The 26,672-nt window shown below is 29.4% G+C and overlaps 1 protein-coding gene across 1 annotated transcript; it reads left to right on the top strand.

Annotated features, from left to right (window-relative positions):
- The first annotated feature begins 15,089 nt into the window (after window positions 1–15,089).
- LOC114181209 (cytochrome P450 82A4-like) lies at window positions 15,090–17,629 on the top strand. Its single transcript, XM_028067595.2, has 2 exons — window positions 15,090–16,166; window positions 16,799–17,629. Exons 1-2 carry the CDS (start codon window positions 15,177–15,179, stop codon window positions 17,426–17,428), a joined length of 1,620 nt encoding a protein of 539 aa, XP_027923396.1. The 5' UTR covers window positions 15,090–15,176; the 3' UTR covers window positions 17,429–17,629.
- The last annotated feature ends 9,043 nt before the right edge of the window (window positions 17,630–26,672 follow it).

The following is a 26,672-nucleotide window of genomic DNA, read 5'->3' as shown; positions in this document are numbered from 1 at the left end:
TTATCTTAAAGTTGTAGTATAAAAGTGGGGTCAAATACCTTATATATATATAAAGTATATATATCTAAAACCATAATCTCTCTGAAACTATAAATATATAGGAGAAAATATATAAATCCAACACAGCATATATACAATAGATGTGGATAAAGCAAAATCTAGTCACGAAGGAGTAGAAGCAGTACCCTCCTAATTACATGAAGATCGTATAAGGAATTGTTGTAGTCCTTTGATTCCATCAGAGATTTTTTTTTTTTCTTTTGTGATTTGCTTATGTAATTAGAGTACAACGGGAATTACTGTTTTCTTATTAATATAAAAAATGTTTGTATATTTTAGAAATTGGCTAATTAATTAGTGATGTATATAATGTTACCTCGCACAAACATAACATATATACCCTTTATTCTTTGTTGTTATTTTAATCGAAAGAAAAAGTGATTTCAACATTATGTCATATGTTGCTTTAAATTTTGACGATGCTATTTGATAATAATTTAAAAATATAATTAAATATAAACCACTAAAAATATATTTGCATATATTAATCCTTCACTTTACTTAACTCTCGTGTTTTGGTTCAAGATATACTACTTTTACCTTTAGTTCTTTCTTGCATATGAATGAATCATTATGAAGATGTTAAAGTGATAAAAACAGTGGGAAACACATTGTTTGGTTATATATACATTCGTGTGATCTCCGGTTGCGAAAAACTGAAAGATGAAGCAAAACTTTTTAAACTAAGTGGATATATAATAGAAAGAAGAGGTGCTTATAGTTTACATATCTTTGAAGTTCATGTGTAGTCTTTGCAGAGAATGTTTAATTTTCTTAGTCTGAGTCAGTTTTAACCATCAACTCTGATACCACTTGTTAGATTTATAGAGGGAATTTTACTGGAGAGAACAGAAGATGGATTTATGAGTCTTTATTTTTATATAGTGTTTTACTTTCTCATTCCAAATCAATGTGAGACTTAGACTCACACTTCGATTCTTAACAATAATCATTATTGCAACTTGGAAAATGCTACATTAGGTTGCATGGCTTTGGAAACAAACTGTGATTCTTGTCAGCACCAATGTGTTTTTTATGACGACAATATTATGCATTCAAATCACATATGCTACATTTTCCTTTTCCTCTTTATCTAGGATCACTACAAAATCAATTGAGCATGTGTGTTTGGTCTAATTATTACATGAGCTTTTCTTTTCCTCAAAAGAAGAAACCAAGACAAACAAAAGATATAGATAGATACAGTTCTTCAAATTCCTATTGTCTTATTCATCTTGCCCAACAAATTTAAGGTACAAATAAATCTACCAGCACAATTCATCGAATCTGCTTTGTAAATAAAGTTAAATGTTCCCATGTATTTTTAGTGCGGCATTCGAATATATGATGAACTAGGGCATATATATATATATATATATATATATATATATATATATATATATATATATATATATATATATCAATTTACTGAAAATATATTCTTACTGGTACTTTGATTTTACTGCTTATGTTACTCGAGTTATCCTACTCAGAGCTGTCATATACAAAATCAAAATCGAAACAAAACTATTATTAATAATCTGAAAAAGGGCTAAATTTGATTATGGATTAAGGCCAGATTTCAAATGTTTTAGTATTGCATATCATGTAAATGGGAGTTGATATGTGTTATCTTCTTTTTGCTGAGTTGTTGTACTATAATATTTGACATGATCCTCCTTCTATATGATTTTGCATGTAATATGCCCCTTGCACTCCATCATCATCATCATCATCATCAATCCATTTTATTTAATCCAAGTAACAATTCTCAAAAGGTAGGTGATATAAGACTATCCCACGACTTCATACAAGAAGAACTTGAGAATGAGTCATTATTTAAAGGACATAAATACATGAAGGTCATGATCGGTGACAGATTTTGATCAAAAATTTTGAAATGACCAAAATATTATATTTAAAATTCATGTATTTAATCATTATCCACTAATATAACAAAAGTATATATAATTTAGTATGTGTATTTCTTTGTATATTTCTTCTTAGAAAAATAATAATTTTGAAGTTGTATTTGATATGACACTCGTTTTAAATAAGATTTCTAATTTCATCTCTTTCACTCATTGGATATTCTTATATTTGAGATTGTTTTTCTAGAATATGAAATAAGTTTCAAAGGATTAATATGAAACTTCTCACTTGTGATTTTTTGAATCTTAAGAAAGAGTTCTCTAATTCAACCATTACATCCTTAGTATCAAGCTTGTTTGAAAATATGTGAAGAAGAAAGTAGATATGTATTGTTTTCATCTTCACGGATATCTTTTCTTTTATTACTAGAAATGAATATATTATTTTATTCTTCATTGATGTGCCTATTTTAAAAAAATAAGACTATAAAATAATTTATCTCTATTATTATTTCTTATCAAAGAGTGATCTCTTCGGGGTGAATTTTCCTTTATTTATTATAAATTTGCTAAATTGTGACACAAACCATTTCGGTCTAACTCTATGATATTTAACTTATTTTCTTATTTAATTTTCAAAGAAATTCAAAATCAGAAACGATTGTAATCTTTCCTTAATAAGATCATATTATTTTGATATCTAGAGCAAGATTCTTAAATTTCTTATTCTATCTCTATCTTTTAATTATATAAAGAAAATCCTAAAATTCTTAAATGTTTATCTTAAATCTTATTTTTCATTCATATAAAGAAAACCCTAAAATTATTGAATGTTAAGTCGTCAAGCCGGTGGTGTTAATAACAAAAGTAGATATAACAAAAACGCTTAAAAAATATTTAAAAAAAATATTGAAGTGAAGTCGTTATGAGTCCTACCAACTTCATTTTTTTATACAATGAAATCAATCTGTATCATAATAATTTCATTTTGTAAAAAAAATAATAATAATTTATATTATGAGGACTTCATTTTTAATGTTGTTATCGTTCTCTGACAACTTTATCTGTTTTTTAAAAAAAAAGTCAACCAATCTTGATTTAAAATTTTTAATTCAAACCAATCTTGAAATACAAAAAAACTCACTTCACCACTGTCACTCATTAATCGAAAAAACAATTATATTTTTGTTGTCTTTTCAATTTATTCAAACAATCACATACAAATTATCTGTTTTCTTCCTTTCTTTCTGTTCCTCTAAACAAACTAAATTTTTTGTTTTCGTTTTCCTATTTTCTCTTTATTTTCTTTTTTCATCCAAACATGATTCTTTCAGACACAAAAAAAAATCTATGAAATGGGGATTGGCGTAGGCTTAAAGGGAAAGAAGAAGAACTAAAACAGAGACGTGAGAATTCCAATAAAAGAAAACACTATGTCTTGGATGCAACTAAATGAAACCTCGGACGCAACAGATACAGTATCATTCTTTTGGTACATCATGGCTCCTTGACTATGTTTGTATCCTAAGGACATTAAGGTTTGGGCAAACCTTTAACTCTTATAAAAATAGAAAGTTGAGTATTATATAAATTTATCGTCTTAAAATTTTAAATTAAAAATTGTGTCAATCTTTTATGTGTAAGTTAGACTCATATTTCATCAATGTTAAAATATTTAATAAATAATTAGTTTCCATTGAACAGATACCAATAAATAATCCACTATAGGATTATTTGTTTTTCAGGATCCACATCCTTACGAAGAAGATTGAGTATGGTCACTCTCTGCACGATATGGCAGGTCTTTCAAAGAAAGCATGAAGGACTGAGAAAGGAATTTGATATCATTGAAGAACCGACCAACGCCAAGAAAGATATTAAACCGACCACTACAAGGATTGGTATGGGCTTGGGCCAAGATATAACGATTTTGTAACATTTTGTTATTATTGGGAGTTTTATTTCTTAAGGTTATTATTATTTCCCCAAGTTGTTAATATCTTAAAGGATATTATCTTAAAAGATAATGATCTGATAATGATTTGGCTATATAAAATGCTAACTCCGATGGTTAAGAGACATTACTATTTTGATTTCAGTGTTCTCTATTTATTTTAGGTCAAAAGAATTCTTCATATTTATTTTCAAAAATATGAAAATGGTGTGTACTTATTTATTTTCAAAGATTTCTAAAGTTTTTTTTGGAACATAAAGTTATGTTTGTCATCGAAAGTTAGTAATTCTTGTGGTGTGTCACTTACATGAATATGGTGTGTACTTATTAACAATAAACTAAATAATCTTTATTTTGGTGCATATGATAACCTTGTGAACTTCGTATGTATATCGTTGATAGTAACAGTATCTATATGGGAGCTGGAATATTAACTATTAAAATATCATTTTGACTTAATATTTGAACATTATTAAAATTTCCATGTAATATATTTTATGTTAGAAAGTGATTAATCAAATAATATTATTAATAATAAAAATATGAAATAATAATTATTAGAGTAATAATAACATTAAATCATATATATAAATCAATGAATATAAATCAAACTCAAATGATAATAAAAAATAAACCAGGAAAGGAGTATAAATATCTTGGGTTGAGGCATGCATAGACTATCCTTAGAGAGAAAAGGCCTTGCATAGGGCACAACAAAATCGTACGCTCTTCTCTCCCAAGATACAATAATCCGTCAGATCGATTGAGTGCAACGAAGGATCTCTGAACCTTATGAACACCATTGTTTTAAGAGATTGTATAGAGGAGAGAAGAATAACACTTTTCAGAGAACTCTAGTGTTTGTTGTGTCTTTTTCCCCATGCACCTAGGGATGGCAACGGGGCGGGGCGGGGACGGGTTTCACTATCCCATACCCATCCCCGCATAAAAAATTCATCCCCATCCCCATACCCAAACCCAACGGGTATCAAACTTTTTTCCCATCCCCATCCCCACCGGGTAACGGGTATAATCTCGTACCCATACCCGTACCCATGTTCTAACTACTTCAATATTAATTTTTATAAAAGAAAAAAAAAATTACGGTAAAGAAAACATAATATTATGAAATATTTAATATTAGGAGGATTTTCTTCGATGCCAAATACATTAAAATAAATTATAATTGTTTATATTTTATATTAGAATACCAAATAAAATTTCATGTGAACCAAAACATTTATTAAATTTGCAAACTACAACATTAATGAACTTAGTTGATAAAATTAAAAAATATTTCAAAAAAGTATAAAAGGAAAACAAATATTCAAATTAAAATATATTTTAAATGTTTGTTTACTTCAATTTTTTAAATTCTAATGAATCTCTTTTTTATACACTAATAAAAGTTATAATATATCACTTGATCAAAATGACACAAAGAACAAATATTCAAATTAAAATATATTTTAAATATTTGTTTACTTCAATTTTTTAAATTATAATGAATCTCTTTTTTATACACTAATAAAAAGTTATAATACATCACTTGATCAAAATAACACAAAAAACAAATAATAAACATAATAATAAAATTTTGACATAGATTTTGTATCTTTTGAACTTCAATATATGTTGCATAGTGACAAAAAAATATTCATAGAAATTACATTAAATTTTTATATTGTAGTAAATAAAAGTTATTTATACAATTAAAGTAAAAAAAATTACAGTATGATTAATAGTGAGTTATAAAATAACAAATAATTAGATAGAATATATCGAAATATTTTATTCTACATGATGAAAATAAACAATAAATAAAAATATTAAAAAACTAACAAATGTGTGTTTTAGAAATAATTTGAGAGACTATCGAAAGAAATCGCACAAAGGAAATCAAATGTATAATTAAGGTATGATAAAATGAAAAAAACCTTAGAGAACTAATTATTAAATTATGTTTGAAGTGGTTAAAAATAAATAGAAATATCATTAGTGACCAAAAAATTTATCATTAAATTACAAATAAATTAGTAATTAAATTGGTCACTAAATCAAGTACCGATTCGATCATTGAATCAGTCACTAATTTAGACAATAAATCAACTACTACCACCAATGACGAAAAATAGTGACTGATATGGGTTACTGACTAAATCAGTCACCATTTCATTTTTTCTTGTAGTGAATTATCATATACTATTCCTAAATATCATTATATATATATATATATATATATATATATATATATAATTCTAACCACTTCAAACAGAATTTAAAGTGAAACAATTACATTATGATATATTATTCTACATGATGAAAATAAAAACAATAAATAAAAATATTAAAAAACTAACAAATGTGTGTTTTAGAAATAATTTGAGAGACTATCGAAAAAAATCACACAAAGGAAATCAAATGTATAACTAAGGTATGATAAGACGAAAAATATCTCAGAGAACTAAGAAAACTTTTCAAATATCAACATATATACTTAATGGTTGAAAAATAACGAAAATTACTTTAATGAAACAAAAGAGTTCTTCAAATTAAACAAAAATTAATAATAATAATAATAATAAGTAAAGAATTTTTTTTATATTACCTTAAATTGAGAGTATAAACATTCTCATGTGAAAGGAAAATTTATAATAAATAAAAATATTAAAAAATAATATAAATATTCAAATGTAAGGCATAATTTTTTTTATTAACATACATTATTTTAACATAATTACATAAAGGTTATGATAAGATAAAAAATATATTGGAGATGAGAATGAGTTTAATGACAATTGAAATAATTAAAAGAAATAAAAAATAGAATATATATATATATATATATATATATATATATATATATATATATATATATATATATATATATATATATATATATATATATATATATGGGTTACTTGATTAATTGTGAATATTTTAATAATTTAAATGAGAATGAAGATATGGCGGGGACGGGTATTATGGCGGGTATATGTACATCCCCATACCCATCCCCATACCCAACTGAAAAAGTCGGGTATTCCCCATACCCATACCCATACCCAGTCAATGCGGGGATTCCCCGTCAAAACGGGGACGGGTTCGGGCAATACCCACGGGGACGGGTTTATTTGCCATCTCTACATGCACCTAGGTGGTATTTATAGGTAGAAAAAGAAGACACAAGAGTCAATTGTAATAAAAAAATATAATCGTTAACCATAAATAACATTAACCCATCAAATTAAACGTTTATAAAAACATGATAATAGTAGGATGTTTATTTTAATTATTTATTTTTCAAATTATATAAAAATATTTCTAACAATCCCCCACATAATTTAAAAAATAAAATAAAACAAAATATATTATCTTTTAAAACAAAATATTGTAGTTCAACGTAAGGAACCTTTCGGGTTTGAGTTTTACACCTAGTGTTTATAAACTTTCACCCGAGAAAATGCAAAAACTTAATTGTCTTGACCTACGTCCCCTATGACCGGGTTTTAGTAAATAACACATACAATATCGGTGTTCATTATAGGTTCTAATCAGTGGGTGAATGTTACGGTCTAGTGCATATATCTTGTTTCATGAGTGTCACTTAGAGACTTGTCCATGTCTAACACTGGTGATCCCACCATCACACTCACTAAGTAAATCCTCAAAGGGTGGTTTGTGACTCACACCCTTACAATAATTGTCATTGGATTTATTAAGAGGTATGTTATAAGATAAGCATAATAATGCACATACCTCAACTTTATTATTGCCACAATTTATAATACACCTCGCCATAAGAATAAGATATAAAATTTAATCAAATTAGTTGGTATACTTTAGTCAATAACAACTTCATTGTTACCATTGAACTCCATTTTAATGGGATCGCCATTCATGTGGAAATGGGTGTCTATTATTGCAACTAATTTATGGGCTATAGTTTCATTCCCCTCGACGACTCAAGTAATTGTTGATGCATCAACCTTTTGACAAGTAGATCTATAATATTTCTTTCTGACCTAAAAATGTAGAAAAACACTTGTAAATTCTACATCATCAGTTTAGAAATTTTAACCTTTTACACGACTGAGGCAAGTATTCCCTAGAAAATAAATAAAATTAAAAAACTTTTTTGTAAATTAAAATTAACTAATTAATTTTTAGTAATAAATTTTCCAAACATAACCTTGATTTCCTAAGTTTCACTGACTTATTTCTTTGGATGACTTATTTGATTTGTAGGCAATGATTTTTAGAGGAACTGACACAAGAAATAATGTTCTTATAGTGACAATATCTTTGATTTTGATAAATTCTTGTGTATTGGAAAAAGTTAAAAGTGAACTAGATATTCAATTTGGAAAAGAGAAATTTGTGAATGAGTATAATATAAGTAAGTTAGCGTACCTTCAAGCTATGGTCAAAGAAACTTTAAGATTGTATCATTTTGCTCCTCTTTTGGGAACTCGTGAGTTCACAAAGAATTATACTTTAAGTGACTATAACATAAAAAAAGAAACTCGTCTAATCACAAATCTTTGGAAGATTCACACATACAACAATGTTTGGGAAGATTCATTGGAGTTCAAACCAGAAAGGTTTCTAACAATTCATAAGGACATTGACATTAGAGGTCATCATTTTGAGCTATAAGTGACCTTTGCCCTTTAAATGGTGCATTTCAATCTTACTATTCTTTTGCACTCTTTTGAGATTCAATGTTCATTACTTAATTCTATTGATATGACTGAAACCTCTGAATTAATCGTCACTAGAGCTATTCTCCTTGATATTCTTATTAAACCATGATTATCTTTTAGTTGTTATGAAAATAACTTATCGTTGTGTTAACTATATGATCATGACGGATTTTTGCTCCAAACATTTTCTTTTTATTCAGTAGGATATATGTGCTATCTTTGTAGTTTCTCTCTTAAATTATTCCAAAATGATACCTAGTATCATTGTATTATTTCAAATGATTTGTTATATTTGTAATTTCAACCTTTTTCTTTCTCATAAGTTATTGGTCAATCATAAGTTTAGGTTATATATATATATATATATATATATATATATATATATATATATATATATATATATATATATATATATATATATATAAACTAATTGTTATAGATGAACTAATGATCGGATTAATTATTAGAATGGTGAAAATTGATTGAGAAAATAAAAAATAGGACTAGTTTTCTTTACTAGAAAAAAAAAATTGATGATAGACATTTTCATGGTGATATTTTACAAAATTAGTTATGATATTAAAAGAAGATTATTCTAAAGAATTCGATAAGAAACGAAGAATGGCATATGATACCTTAATTGGAGATTTGAAAATTTATGAAGAGACAACTTGTGCAGATTAGTTATCGTCATAATATAGAGTACTGCTGTAATGATATATTTTGTATCCCTTAAGAAATTAGGATACATAATATTTTAATTAGGGTGTAAAACACATACGTATTACATTTATTTTTTTATCAGAAAAAAATATATTAAAATGAACTGTTGGTTGTCTCAACCAACATAAAAAAAGCGTACAGAAAAGAAAAAGAAAATTTTTGGCACAAGCTGAAAAAAACGTCCTTCAACCCTGCCGAGGCAATTGCTTCTTGCACCCTCCTGTTTTCTTCTTACACCACCATACTTATCAGAATACCAATATTGCGCTAATGGTGTATTTGTTGTGGTTGTTGATAGTTGGTGATTGGTGGTGGTTCCGATAGTGGTGATGAGTTGTTTCCATGTTTTTTTTTGAATACATTATAGATTATGTAATTCGTAACATATTTATAAATTTGGAAATATCTTTAGAATGTACAATCACTAATACATTTTAAAAATATATTTTTAAATTTAAAAATATATTTTTAATCGTACAATATAGAATATATTTTATAAATTGAATTTTGGATTATATTTTGGAATGTATTTTCAAATTTAAAAATATATCCAATATTACACAATCTAAAATATATTTAATAAAATATTCTAGATTGTGCAATTCACAAGATGATCTCAAATCTAAAAATACATTCTAAATTACATAATCCAATATATATATATATATATATATATATATATATATATATATATATATATATATATATATATATAAATTTATTTAGGATTGTGTATCCAAAAGGTGTTTCCATATTTAAAACTATATTTTAAATTATATAATGTGAAATATATATTTAGAGCTGTCAAAACGGATAATTCGGCCCAACCCGGCTCGACCCACCACGGGTTGATGATTTAGTGAGCCAACCCAACCCAACTCACCTTTTAGCGAGCCAAAAAAATTCGAACTCGGCCCGACCCACCACGAGTTGGCGGATTAAACAGGTTGCCTCACGGGTTCACTTAATTAAAAAAGATTTTATTTTTTTATTTTTTTCAGTCAAAACTAAATTGTAATTCTAATTAAAATCTAAATAAACTTTAATACAATTCAAATACAAACCAAAATAAAAAAAAATACAAATTATTTATGTGTTGGATAAAAAAAATAACCTAACATGACCCAAATGTAAAGCCCAACTTAATAAAAATAAATAAAAACACTTGTGTGACCCTTTTATCTGCCAACCCGGCTCACCACGAGTTCAACCCGGATGAGCCAGGTCAAAAATCAACCCGTATTGAAATTTGTAAAAAAATTTCAACCCAACCCGATTCGAACCCGTGGTGAGCCGGATTGACTCACGGATTTCAACCCATTTTGACAACTCTATATATTTTAAAAAGTATCTTTCGAATTTTGTGTTTCAGAAAATAATTCTTAATTAAGCATTCTCTTTCCATATTGACTTTTTCTCCACCCAAAATGTTGTTACCCCTTTCATTTTCTCTACCCTCACCAAACCTTCATTCTCATATGAAAGAAAGAGGAATTTTGAACCTATCACCAAACCCCATTATGCAAGTGAGCCCAATCGTCCTGCATCGCTGTTCCTTCATCACCACCTATGTCACCATCTCTGACAACAACCCCACCCCCAATCCAAACCACAGGCCAAACCTTTAATCCTTACTCTCTCAGTCCACCAACATGAATCTGGTAAGAACTAAAAAACTAATTAAAATTTCAATAAAGGTATATATATTCATTTTATTCCATCTAGATTTCAATTTGATTTATGTTTTATATATTTTTTTAATTGATTATTCATTCTTTCGATCCAAATTTTTAAATATGGAAAATTCAAAACATCCACTCCAAAAAGCTCAATCTGAAGGATGCAACGGACCGATCCAAGTCAAAGGCCAAAACAGGTCGATCGTGACTAGAATTTGGTAGTGTCTGTCTTAGTTAAAATTTGACTAAGTCAGCCCTGACTAACATTTGGTCGAATTTAGTCGAGTTGACCCCGATCGAAATTTGATTAAATTCACTCGAGTCAATCGCGAACAAAATTTGGCCGAATTTGGCCTTGACTAAAATTTTGTCATAATCGGCTGAGTTGGCCCGACCAAAATTTGACCGAATACAGTCCAGTCAAGCCTGGTTGAGACTCCACTGAATTAGCCTCGACTCAAATATGGACGTATTCGACCCCGACCCAAAATTGGTCGTACTTGGCCGAGTCGTCCCTGACCAAATTTATTTGAGTTAGCCCCGACTGCAATTTGACCGAGTCAGTCCTGACCCAAATTTGGTTGTATTTTGCAGAGTCAACCTAAAAAAAATGGTTGTATTCAGCTAAATTCAGCCGAGTAAGTCGTGGCTGAAATTTGGTCGTCTTCGACCGAGTCGGACCCGGGTAAATTCAGTCGAGTCGGCCCTAACTTAAATTTGGCCGAGCTAATCCTAGACCAAATTTGTCGTATTCGGACGAGTCGGCTCCAAGCGAATTTTGGTCGTTTTAGGCTTAGTCGGCCACAGTCGAAATTCAGCCGAATCCAATTGAGTCGATCCCGGGCAAAATTTGGGCGAATTGACCCTAGCTCAAATTTTTCATATTTGATTGATCGGTTCTGGTCGAAATTTCGTCGTATTTGGCCGTGTCAGTCCTAACCGAAATTTGGTTATGTTTGACCAAGTTGACCTCAACCGAAATTTGTCCGAATTTGGCCGAGACGGCCCAAACCAAAATTCGGTCGAACTCGGCTATGTCGACCCCAACCAAAATTAGATCACGTTGGCCATGGTCAAAATTCGACCAAATTGTCTCAGCTGAAATTCGGTCAAATTTGGTTGAGTCAACCCAGTTAAAATTTGGCCGAATCGACCTCGATCGAAATTCTACATTATTCGATCATATCGATCCCGACAAGTGTTATAAAGTTTAATTTAAATTTCTTTCATAAAAACTGGATTTACATCATTATCCAAATATTTAGATGAGTTTTAAAAATATCTACACTAATTTTGTCACAAAAATTTGATTGGGATCCAAAATTAATTTAATTATTTAAATCTAAAATAGAATTAGATCCGATCCATGATGACCCTCCTATAACTATTCATTCGTACGTGTGAACCAAGACATTTTTTCTTCTTTTTTCTTGCATCCAACGTGCAATAAAAGTCTCATACTCATAAATGGTCCCAAAATCCATATACAAACAATAAGTAAAAACAAACCTAAAATCAATTAGTTCAAACATATCACAATCATCCTCTTAAATCCAACTTCTCAAGAGACATAAATTTAGAAATAGTAAATAGAGAAAGGGATGCCTTTCAACCTTTTATTCTGTACGCAGGTAGCGAAGTGCAAAATAGTATAAACTCGATACAAAACATCACATTTTTATTTATTTATTTTATATAAAATTAGGTCTTGAAAATTCAACGTGTATCACTTTTGTTTCTAGCAAATATTGGTTATAGAGATATTTCTAGGAAATATTAATTAAAAAATTAAATGAAAAAAATAGAAAATAAAAACTTGAATGAAAAGAAACGAAAACAGAGCCGAAAGTCCCATAACCGAAAATATCATTTTCAAACTTAAATATATCCTTAATGTACGAATATAATATAAAAAATCAGATAAATGTAGAATATGAAAAAAAGTTGGACAAAGTAAAAAAGAAAAAATTATAATAGATGAAAAAAATTAAGAAAAATGAACAAGTTATAAAAAAGGATTGCAAAAATAAAAATGAAAAAGTAAATCATAAATTTTTAAAATAATCTGATTGATTGTTGACATAAATGGTATTATTAGATGTTTTTAAACCTTTATATGAAATTGCGAAGGAGTTCATCTATTTTTTTTATAAGAAAATATTTAGTATCTAAAATAAGCTCTGATATAAATAAAAATGTATAACTAATTTGTAAATTATACTCTAAATTGATATCTAATATTAGTTACCAAAAATTATTTGATCTCTAGTTTAATTATAAAATCTTGAAGAAAAAACGTTTCAATAATAAGCATCAATGAATTGAGATATAAATCCTTGATATTTGCATATAAGCTCTTTACTTTATTAACAAGTTGATATTAGATTCGCGTTCTTAATATAAGCTATCGAATTTGGATTTTGAATATAAAAAGACTTAATTGGAATAAAAGGTTTTGCTTTGACAGAAATTAATTATTAATTAATGAGTATATTATATATTCTTAATTACTTGAAGTAAATAGAACATAATATTTTAATAAAACAATATTTACTTCAACTTCTTTTAAAGGTGAGAGATAAGATTGAGTGATTTGAAATATTGTCTTAAGTAAATTCAGCATCAACCTATGATTTTTTAGTAATTAGACTCTAATAATTATTATTTTTTTATAAAAACTTCATTTATTTTAGTATAGGGCCAACGCGAGCGGAACTTTTAAGGGCCGAGTGACGTGGTCTCCAAAATTTTGAATTTATATATATATATATATATATATATATATATATATATATATATATATATATATATATATATCGTAATTTTACAATTTATATTTATTATATAAATTATATTCTTAAATATACTTACGATTAAATATATTTCACAAATATATTTATGATTAAATATTTTGATATATATTATAATAGGGTTAAATATGTTTTTGGTCCCTCAAGTTTCAGCGAAATTTGAAATTAGTCCCTTATCAAAACTTTTGACCAATTTAGTCCCTCATCTTTCAAAATATGTGAATTTAGTCTTTTTAACCAAATTTTGTTAAGTTTATCTGACGTTTCGAGCGCATTTCATGATAGTATTTAAGTTAACATTGAAGCAAAAATGTGTCAAACAGTATAAATAATTTAAATACTATCATGAAATGCGCTTGAAATGTCAGATAAACTTAACAAAATTTGGTTAAAAGGACTAAATTCACGCATTTTGGAAGATGAAGGACTAAATTGGTCAAAAGTTTTGATGAGTGACTAAACCCAAATTTCGCTCAAACTTGACGGACCAAAAACATATTTAACCCATTATAATAAAATTGATTAATTTTTTATTTTTTATTCACATTACCAAACTCTGCATTTAAATATTATATTTGTGTATAATTACACATGATTATAACATTTAAATATAATTATATAAATAAATTATTTTTTTAAATATAATAATAATTATCTTAATAAAATTTAAAAAAATAAAAAACAAGAACCAACGAACACGGGTCTCAATAATGTTCTTAATAAAAAACAAGAACCAACGGGTCTTTTTAACATCTATATTTATTATTGAAATTAAATTCCTAACTAAAGTCATTATTTTAAATATTATTCTCAACATATAATAACAATTTCATTTAACCATTTATTTCAACCTTACAAAATATTTCCATATAATAACATTTAATTATTATACATCTTACTATTTATTTAAAATTAAATATTTAACTTTATTTTCATATTGTCAATTTCTAATTCAAATAGTATTAAATAAACAAATTATTTATATAAATATAATAACAATAATTATTATATTAATTATTATAATCAAAATTAAAAAATAAAATAAAACACAACGACCCGTACGTAAAACACGGGTCACAAACTAGTCTTTGGTAAAAGAATTAATAAAACTTCAATTAAAAAATATTAAAAAGATACGTCTAGTATAATTATATCCTCATAAATATTTTTCTCACTACCATCATAAATAGCCCATGACAAGTTCTTCCTCCCCATACACGTGTTTTGAAAAATCACCGATTTCACTTTTGTTTCTTATAAACTTCTCTGACGTCTTTATGTGAGTTCATCACATCCATTAACTTTTTCCGCCAAATAATGCACCACTTCACTTAGTCATCAACTTCGTCTTTTCCTTATCTCTGTACCAATGAATGGTCTATTTAGGGAAGATTCTCACTCACCAACACACAACCTCAACAAAAGCTCTAATGGATTTTGTTCTAAATTACCTGAATTCCACTACCATTGGACTTCTTTCTCTAATCCTCTTCTGCTTATTTCTGTATAATCCCTTCAAATTTTTTCAAGGTAAAGAGGCTCCCACAGTTGCAGGAGCATGGCCATTACTCGGTCACCTTCCACTGTTGAGTGGTTCAAAGACACCCCATAGAATGTTGGGTGCTTTGGCTGAAAAATATGGACCCATCTTCACCATCAAACTCGGTTCCAAAAACACTTTGGTAATCAACAACTGGGAAATAGCAAAGGAATGTTTCACCACAAACGACATGGTGGTTTCCTCTCGCCCCAAGCTTGTCGCCGTTGAACTCATGGGCTACAACCATGCCCTCTTTGGGTTTGCGCCCTACGGTCCCTATTGGCGCGAGCTACGAAAGATTACAACTTTAGAGATCCTTTCCTCTCGTCGAGTGGAACAACTGCAGCATGTTCGTGTCTCAGAAGTTCAGAACTCGATCAAAGAGTTGTATAATGTTTGGTGTAGCCAAAAGGGTGAGTCTGGGTATGCCTTGGTGGAGCTGAAGCAATGGTTTTCTCACTTGGCTTTCAACATGGTCCTTCGAATGGTCGTTGGGAAGAGATATTTTGGCGGTGAAAACTTGGACGATGAGAAGGCACAGCGATGCGTGAAAGCTGTGGAGGAATTCATGCGTCTGTTGGGTGTGTTCACAGTGGGAGATGCCATTCCTTGGTTGAGATGGTTTGATTTTGGAGGCCATGAGAAAGCAATGAAAGAAACTTCGAAAGATTTGGATATTGTTTTGGGTGAGTGGTTAGAGGAACATAGAGAAAAGAAGGGTTTGGGTGAAGTTCAAGATTTCATGGACGTGATGATTTCCTTGTTTGATGGAAGAACTGTTGATGGGTTTGATGCAGATACCATGATCAAATCCACTGTGCTGGTATGTATATGTTTAATTTACACATTACAGTCCTTTCAAAATGTGAAACCTCAACAAAATTATGCATACAAATATAACATAAATATAACATAGTTCTCCAATTAGAGATTTTATATATTTACTAAATAACTTACTTTAGGAATAAAAATATATATTTTAAATTCGCCGGGTATGCCGTAAGTAGTATGAAAAATCGGTGTTAAAATATAATCTGTGACACTTTCGTTAATAATATGGAGATATTTGTGTTGTAGTTATTGTGTTCATCTTTGATATGGAGATGTGGGGTTGAGTTGATGCTGTGTTTATTTCTTTCTCTTTTTGGGAGAGTGAGGGTGGGAGCAAGGGTATTGTGGGTTCGGAGTGGAAATTTTGGTGTTGTGGAAAGGGACATTTGTGGTGTTGAAAGAATGAAAATCAATGGACCACTTAGAATTTAATGTCTACTTTTCTACTTTGATTTGGTTTTTGAGAAGAATAATGAGATTTGAAAATAAATAAAATCAAGTAAACTTCTTGTAAATTAAAATTAACTAAGTTATTTTAACTAATAAGTTTTACAAACATAATCTAATCTTAAGTTCCTTAATTTCACTGATATATTTCTTTGGGATGACTTATTTGATTTGCAGTCGTTGATTTCAGGAGGAAGTGACACGAGTAATACTGTTCTTACGTGGATAATATCTTTGATTTTGAGAAATCCTTCTGTATTGGAAAAAGCTAAAATTGAACTAGACATTCAAATTGGAAAAGAGAAATTGGTGAGTGAGTCGGATATAAGTAAGTTAACGTATCTCCAAGCTATAGTCAAAGAAACTTTGAGATTGTATCCTCCTGGTCCTCTTTCAGGACCTCGTGAGTTCACAGAAAATTGTACTTTAAGTGGTTATAACATTAAAAAGGGAACTCGTCTAATCACAAATCTTTGGAAGATTCACACAGACCATAATGTTTGGAAAGATCCATTGGAGTTCAAACCAGAAAGGTTTCTAACAACTCACAAAGATGTTGACATTAAAGGTCAACATTTTGAGCTATTACCATTTGGAAGTGGTAGAAGAATGTGTCCAGGAGTATCCTTTGGCCTTCAAATGGTGCATTTTACTCTTGCTACTTTTTTGCATTCTTTTGAAATTCTAAGTTCATCATCTGATCCTATTGATATGACAGAATCCTTTGGATTAACCAACACCAAGGCTACTCCACTTAAGATTCTTATTAAACCACGTCTATCTTTTAGTTGTTATGAAAGCCATTAATCCTTGTGCTAGCTACGTGATCACATTGGATTTTTGTTCAAAGTAATTTTCCTTCTAGTTTGTTCAAAGTACTTGCTATCGTTATAGTTTCTCTAATAAGTTGTTTCAAAAGGATGTATTCATACTATTTTTGTATTTGTGTTCAAAGTCTTTGTAATATTTGTGGTTTATTTATGTAATTTCAATTCTTTCTCTCATAAACTCTTGTTTTTGCAAATGAAAGTATAAAAATTAATTTTTGCAAATGAAAGAACAAATGGACAAAAAATAATAATGAGTAAAGAATCGGTTATAATTTTAATGTATATAAAAAAATATTCTCTGAGAGAACTATGTAGAAAAAGAAGAAATGGAAATAAAAGTTTTAATCATAAAGTTTCATTATTGGAGAAACATTAACAAAGCAATTACTTAACACAATGAACAATTATGAGAGGTCCAAATATTATAAAATCAAAACTTATATCATACAAATAGAAGGTTCAGTTGAGTTAGTCAAGCCGAATGTCGAGACAAATTAATCAAGCCGAAATTCGAGCAGAGTCGGTTCAAGGCGAAGGTCGACCCGAGTTGGCCTGGGCGAAGGTCGACCCGTTGAAGGTCGAGCCCAATCGACTTAGAGTGAAAGTTGAAATTAATTGACCATAGTTAAAGGTCGAGAGGAGTCAACCCCAACTAAAGTTCAGGCCTAGTTGGTCCAAGTCAAATATTTTGGAGTCGATCGAATGTCTAGACGAGTCGTTCGGTACTCAAGGTCGAGCTAACTCAACTTGGGGTTAAGGACTTAGTTATATTTGCCTTAAAATAGAAATTCAATTACTTTATCCAAAAAAAGAAAGTTGAAATCTAATATATTTTAATTATTTCATCAAAACAAACTATTTAAGAAATGAATAATTTAATTGTAAGAAATTCAAATACTACGTATTTCAATTTCTTGAAATTATTAAAATCCCTTATCCAAGCATAAGGTTAAAGAACTCTATAAAAAAGGATTCGGAAATAAAAGCTTAAATAAAAAGGTTGCAATGATCGGAGTAAAGGTCCATAACACCATTGCCTTAAGGTTTTGGGGGTAAATGGTATCAATGTGTAAGACCAATTTCATATATATAGAACCATAGTCTCTCGATGACTATAACCCATATGAAAAATAAATGGTTAAGTATGTTTTTAGTCCTTGAACTTAGACCCAAAATTGGAATTCGACTTTGTCCGAAACTTCGATACATTTTGGTCCCTAAACTTCAAAAAATGAATGAATATAGTCTTTTTAACCCAATTACGTTAACATTTTTTTAGGTCTTGAACGCATTTCGCAATAGATATTAAACCAGGAACGTGTCAAACGGTGTAAACAACTTTAATACTAACATGAAACGTGTTTGACACATCAAATATAAATACTTAATCGGGTTAAAAGGACTATATTCATTCATTTTTAAAATTTAGAGACCAAAATGTATCAAAATTTCAGACAAGAACGAATTCCAATTTTTGGTAAAAGTTCAGAGACTAAAAACATACTTAACCAAAAATAAATATAAACCGAGCACATATCCATTATTGGAACTTGGAAAATGCTACATTAGGTTGCATGGCTTTGGAAATGAACCGTGCTTTTTTTCAGCACCAATGTGTTTTTTACGACGACAATATTATGCATTCACATCACATCTACTACATTTTCCTTTTCCTCTATATCTAGGATCACTACAAAATCATTTCAGCATGTGTGTTTGGTCTAATTATTACATGAGCTTTTCTTTTCCTCAAAAGAAGAAACCAAGACAAACAAAAGATATAGATAGATACAGTTCTTCAAATTCCTATTGTCTTATTCATCTTGCCCAACAAATTTAAAGCACAAATAAATCTACCAACACAATTCATCTAGTCTGCTTTGTAAATAAAGTTAAATGTTCCCATGTATTTTTAGTGCAACATTCGAATATATGATGAACTAGGGCACATATATATAGCAACTTACTGAAAATATATTCTGGTACTTAGATTTTACTGCTTATGTTACTCGAGTTGTCCTACTCAGAGTTGTCGTATACAACGTCAAAATCAAAAGAAAACTGTTATTAATAATCTGAAAAGGGCTAAATTTGATTATGGATTAAGGCTAGATTTCAATTGTTTCAGTATTGCATATCATGTAAATGGGAGTTGATATGTGCTATCCTCTTTTTGCTGAGTTGATGTACTATAATATTTGACATGATCCTCTTTCTACATGATTTTGCATGTAATATGCCCCTTGCACTCCAACATCATCATCACCATCATCATTAATCCATTTTATTTAATCCAAGTAACAAATCTATAAGGTAGGTGATAGAAGACTATCCCACGACTTCATACAAAAAATACCTGAGAAGGAGTCATTATTTAAAGGACATAAAGACATGAAGATCATGGCGAGTGACGGATTTTGATCAAAAATTTTGAAAGGACCAAAATATTATATTTAAAGTTCATGTATTTAATCATTGTCCACTAATATAACAAAAGTATATATAATTTAGTATGGGTATCTCTTTGTATTTTTCTTCTTAGAAAAAAAATAATTTTGAAGTTGTATTTGATATGACACTCATTTTAAATAAGATTTCTAATTTCATCTCTTTTACTCATTGGATATTCTCATATTTGAGAACGTTTTTCTAGAATATGAAATAAGTTTTAAAGGATTAATATGAAACTTCCCACTTGTAATTTCTTGAATATTAAGAAAGGGTTCTCTAATTCAACCATTGCATCTTAGTATCAAGCTTCTTTGAAAATATGTGAAGAAGGAAGTAGATCTGTATTGCTTTCATCTTCATGGATATCTTTTCTTTTATTACTAGAAATGAATATATTATTTTATTCTTCATTGATGTATATATTTTAAAAAAAATAAGACTATAAAATAAGTTGTCTCTATTATTATTTCTTATCGAAGAGTGATCTTCTTGAGGTGACATTTCCTTTATTTATTATCAATTTGCTAAATTGTGACATAAACCATTTCAGTCTAACTCTGCATTCTTTATCTTATTTTCTTGTTTAATTTTCAAAGAAATTCAAAGTCAGAAACGATTGTAATCTTTCCTTGATAAGATCATATTACTTTGGTATCTGGAGCAAGATTCTTGAATTTCTTATGATATCTCTATCTTTTTATTATATAAAAAATCTTAAAATTCTTAAATTTTATCTTATATCTTATTTTTCATTCATATAAAGAAAACCCTAAAATTATTGAATGTTAAGTCGTCAGGTCGTTGGTGTTAATAAAATAAATAAATATAACAAGAACGTTTAAAAAATATTTTAAAAAAAATATTGAAGTCAAGTCGTTATGAGTTCTAACGACTTCACTTTTCTGATACATTGAAACCGGTCTATATCATGTCGACTTCATTTTTGTAAAAAGAAAAAGAAATTGATTTGTATCATGACGATTTCATTTTTAATGTCATTATCACTTCTCACGACTTCATTCTGTTTTATAAAAAAAAAAGTGAACCAATCCTGATTTAATATTTTCACTTCAAACTAATCCTGTAATACAACAAAACCCAATTCACCACTATCACTCGTTAATCGAAAAAAATATTATATTTTTGCTGTGTTTTCAATTTATCCAAACAAGCATATATAAATGATCTGTTTTCTTCCTTTCTTTTTGTTCCTCTAAACAAACTAAATTTTTTGTTCTCGTTTTTTCTATTTTCTTTATTATTTTTTTTTTCATCCCAACATGATTCTTTTAGACACAAAAAATTCTTTGAAATGGGTGAGCAATAGTGGGGATTGGCGTTGGCTTAAAATGAAAGAAGAATACCCAATAAGAGACGTGAGAATTCCAATAAAAAAAAACTATGTCTTCGATGCAACTAGGATTGAATGAAGCCTTGGACGCAACAAATACAATATCATTCTTTTGGTACATCATGGCTCCTCGACTATGTTTGTATCCTAAGGACATTAAGGGTTGGGCGAACCCTTCAAATTATTGTTTAAGTCTTACATTGAATAAAAATGGAAAAGTTGAGTATTATATGAACTCACCGTCTTAAGATTTTGAACTAAAAGTGGTGTCAATCTCTTATGTATGAGTTGGACTCTTATCTCATTAGTATTAAATTTCTCCATAAACAATTAGAGTTACCATTGAGCATAGCTCTATAAAGCATGGGCACGAATACACCTCGTCATAACAATAAGACATAAAATTTAATCAAATTAGTTGGTGTACTTTAGTCAACAACAACTTCATTGTTACCCATTGAACTTCATTTCATGGGATCGTCATTCATGTGGAGATGAATGTCTATTGCTTCAACTAATTTATGAGCTATAGTCTCATTCCCCTCGACGACTCAAGTAATTGTTGATGCATGAACCTTTTGATAAGTAGATCTGTAATATTTCTTTTCGGCCTGAAAATGTAGAAAAACACTTGTAAATTCTACATCATCAATTTACGAATTTTAACCTTTTACATTGTGGAAATACACATTAATATACGACTGAGGCAAGTATTTCCTAGAAAATAAATAAAATTAAAAAAGAATTGTAAATTAAAATTAAATAATAAATTTTAATAATAAATTTTCCAAACATAACCTTGATTTCCTAAGTTTCATTGATTTATTTCTTTGGGTGACTTATTTGATTTGTAGGCGATGATTTCTGGAGGAAATGACACAACAAATAATGTTCTTATAGCGGCAATATCTTTGATTTTGAGAAATTCTTGTGTATTGGAAAAAGTTAAAAGTGAACTAGATATTCAAATTGGAAAAAAAGAAATTCGTGAATGAGTACAATATAAGTAAGTTAGTGTACCTTCAAGCTATAGTCAAACAAACTTTAAGATTGTATCCTTTTGTTCCTCTTTTAGGAACTCGTGAGTTCACGGGGAATTGTATTTTAAGTGGTTATAACATAAAAAAGGAATTTGTCTAATCTCAAATCTTTGAAAGATTCACGGATACAACAATATTTAGGAAGATTTATTGGAGTTCAAATTAGAAAGATTTCTAACAACTTGTCCTTATGTTAACTAGGTGATCACGTATTTTTGTTCGAAGCATTTTCTTTTTACTTAGTAGGCTATACTTGCTATCTTTGTAGCTTCTCTCTTAAATTATTCCAAAATGATAACTACTATCATTGTATTATTTCAAATTATTTGTTATATTTGTAATTTCAACCTTTTTCTTTCTCATAAGTTCTTGGTCAATAAAAAGTTTAGGTTCAAAGTATATATATATATATATATATATAATTAATTAATTAATTAATTGTTATAGATGAACTAATGATTGGTGATCAATTATTATAATGGTGAAAATTGATTGAGAAAATAAAAAATAGGACTAGTTTTCTTTTCTAGAAAAAAAAAATTGATGAAAGACATTTTGGGCAAGTTAAAATTGCCTCGAAGGAAAATGAGTATGGTATGTAGTATTTTGTTTTCTGTTATATCTTAGGAATTGAGTATCACGAAGGCATTAAGATTTTTTATTTCCATGTAAACATGATTCCCATATATTTATGTACAAATGTCAATGAGGATTGAGGTAACTTGGCTTTGTGATTTGCTTGAAGGTGATGGTGTGTTTGAGTTATAGGTAAAACTTTCAAGCATGTTCCAGAAGAGTATCCATACAAAGATGAGAATGAATTTGTTTTTACAGTGCCATAAATTCTCGAGGATTTTATTACTTCATTGTTGCAGTATTATATTATCATATTCTAACTTGTCCTATGTGTATTTTGATGAAACACTAAATACAACAGAAAATCTTTAATTAAGAGCACTATGCTTAGGCCTAATTGATTTATACTTTGGTGTGGATTAACAATTTTAAGAGTGAATAATGTTTTTGTAATACTTGGTATGTTACACGTGATAGCAATTGGTCCATGGCATTTGGACGATGACAACAAGAAGAGACCATAGTCCATGACTCTAGGAATACCATTTGGCACTCCAAATATGTTGGAAATGACATCAAGGGAAAATATGATGACAATATTAACTTGAGGGTCTCAGATCTCATGACTTGGTACATAAACCCGATTCTATAAGATTCTTTAATGATGCAAATTCTCTCACATTGGATTGGTGTTTAACGTGAAGGAATGGTTATTCAAATTCATCTTTAGTCTTTATTTACATTTTTTCACTGATTTTTTGTATTTACTTGCAGCATGGGTTTCTTAAAAGACCATTATGCATTTATATGCATTCTTCAGATTTTCCTAAGCACCACAAGTTGTGTTGGATACTTAACTGTTAATCTTAAAATATTTTAGGACATGGTAAGGTGTTAGCTTCCTCCTCCTTCTGGAATTTTATATTGTGCATCATGGATCAAACTCAACCTGAACCTCAATATTACTCTTTTCACATTTGAAATCCAATCCTAAGAAACACCTCATTCCTAACTATATTGTCTTGGTCATATAACTAATCAAATTATTGACTAAGAATTTGTATGGATTAAAAGAGAGATGCTAAATTTATGTAGCTTTTAATTTTCTGTACTTCAAATATAAGCTTGGTTTGAGCCATGTAAACAAAAAATTATAGCAAGCATTATTTCTGAATTCAACTTTTGGAAATGCAATTGAGATGATCATATCATTATTAGCACTTCATCAAAACAAAGTAAATGTTGTAAGTTGTCCTTGCTTGGTTCCATTCTCTCAAATCTTCCTTTGGTTCTTGGAAGCTCACACCTTTGTGGTGGTTTAGCTAACCTCAAGATAGAGAAAATATATGACACAATATTCATTACTTCTTAATCTACTATTTCTTTATAGCAATTATATTACCAATTAAAGTTTTGAACTTTTGAGTATGCTTAGGTATGGGTTTGTTTGTTTCACCGAAGGAGGAAGATGAAGAGAAGGCAGTGATAAGATTTGGAGTGCATTTAAGTGGTTGGTAGGTATGACATTGGTCATATCTTTGCTTTCGGAATATGTACTTTTGACAATCGAGGTATATATATATATATATATATATATATATATATATATATATATATATATATATATATAATTAACTATAATATGGTATGGTTTGTCAATTTAATAAATATAAGCTTGAGTTTAAGCATAGATTAAAGTTAATGAATGGTATTATTTGGTGAATAATATTATGCAGGACATATATTTGGAGGTGGATATGGGATCTACAACTCAAAGTTAATGAATGGTATTATGTCATTTTTTTTTTCATTTTTTTTACACATATAACTAGGCATTGATCCCTAAAATATTACTTGAATTATGTAAAAGAGTAGTTCGAATTAGTAGAATTAGAGCTCCTAATCCTAGGAGCATCTAATGGTTGCTATTAGAACGGGAAAGAGTTCAATCTTGAAGGAGTGCACACTTCCATCCAAGAAGAGTTCCACCACAGATGGAGGCAGGTGCCAATAGTGAGATCTTTGAGGTATCTTTTATTTTAATTTAATTGAAAAGGGTGGAATATTTTCATACATATCACATTATAGAAAAATAAGGTAGCAATTATCTTTCAACAAATAATGACCCCAAAAGCATGTGCTAACATCCAAATGAATCAAACAACACTTAAGAAACTATACTCAATGCTTATTATAGATTATATTTTCATTCTCATTTAAGACCATGAAATATTGTGTTGTGTTATTAGTCTGTAACGTTTTGTGGTGTTCTGTTGACATAGGAGACACTAGACTCAGTGGTGAATACCGAGTTTTGGTATGTTTAGGAAGGAGGCTGGTCAGAAGGGAGGAACACAACTGGAAGACAAAGCAAAATATGGTGGCTTCCATCACCCCGAGTACCAAGAACTGGACTTTCTTAAGTTGAACGAAAGAGGTTAATTCATCAATAAAGGATAGTTCATAAAATATTAAAGGCTGCCAAAAACAATCAAGGATAATATGGCTTGAGATACCCGCACTGTTAGTAATTAAGGATTCACTTTTGAAGGTATCTACTTTGAATGTTTGAATTTTTATGCTTATACTATAGAATGATGGAAGATTAACTTTATTCTAATATCTTTTTATCTTATAAATTTGACAGTTAATGTCAATTCTGGAAGCTTTTACAATGCTTCAACAAGGACAACTAATCAAATTTACATGTTGATAATTATTCTTCTCATACTTAGTCAAGATTCTTCTTTAAATACGAGTATTATAAGTTGCTAAAATTTGTTGTTTGACATTAGATTTTGTTCTAAAAATGTGTGGACTGTGATATACGCTAATGCTAATATGGTATATTAATGGATAGATATTGATTGGTGTCCTATGGTACAAAGAACGCCTACTCTATCAAACATCTCTTGGTTCTTTTATGGTCATAATTTTTATGAGAGTTGTATAGTATAATTTGTCAAAACTTCGAGTATTCATCTCAAACATATATTTATTGTCAATTTATCACATGATTATTAATTCATACTTACATATATTGTATGAATAAAATACCAAAGATACTGGTAAATTAATATGGTTATTATCTAGACATGTGTCACTCTTTTGAGTTTTTATGAGTTATGACTTTTATGTCAAATACTTCACCTCATTATAGTTGAATTATTGATATTTTACCTCAAATGTTCAAAATTGGATTTGTTTATGCTTATGAATTGCACTACATGTTAGGAATCCAAGTGTGAGTCTAAGTCCCACATTGACCAGAAATGAGAAAGTAGAGCACTATATAAGAATCAAGACCCATAAACCCATTGCCTTAAGGTTTTGGGTTGAGAGTGGTGTCAGTGTCTTATGTGGTTAGGCTCAAATCTCATTGGTGTTGTTCTCCCCAGTGAAACCCCCTCTGTAAAACCTGACAAGTGGTATCAGAGCCGATGGTTAATGCCGGCTCAGACGAGTGCAGTACCAGTATGGTCCTAGTATCGAAAGTCTTCCTGGCAAGGGTCCCAGATAAGGGTTCCAGGTAAGCGTGTCCCGTTAAGAAAAAGAACGGCGGTACAGAAAAGGGCAGAAAAGGAGTACTCGTGGTTGGGATGCTTCCGCTGGAGGGGGAGTGTATCAATGTGGTTGAAGGGACTCACCCTTGAGGGGGAGATTGTTAGGAATCCAAGTGTGAGTCTAAGTCCCACATTGACCAGAAATGAGAAAGTAGAGCACTATATAAGAATCAAGACCCATAAACCCATTGCCTTAAGGTTTTGGGTTGAGAGTGGTGTCAGTGTCTTATGTGGTTAGGC

This window comes from Vigna unguiculata, chromosome 4 (genome assembly GCF_037176805.1).
Source record: "Vigna unguiculata cultivar grain cowpea cultivar isolate G323 ecotype 2 chromosome 4, ASM3717680v1, whole genome shotgun sequence".
NCBI classification, from domain to species: domain Eukaryota; kingdom Viridiplantae; phylum Streptophyta; class Magnoliopsida; order Fabales; family Fabaceae; genus Vigna; species Vigna unguiculata.
The sequence above is the reverse complement of the archived record's forward strand: the minus strand, read 5'-3'. Positions and strand labels throughout refer to the sequence as shown.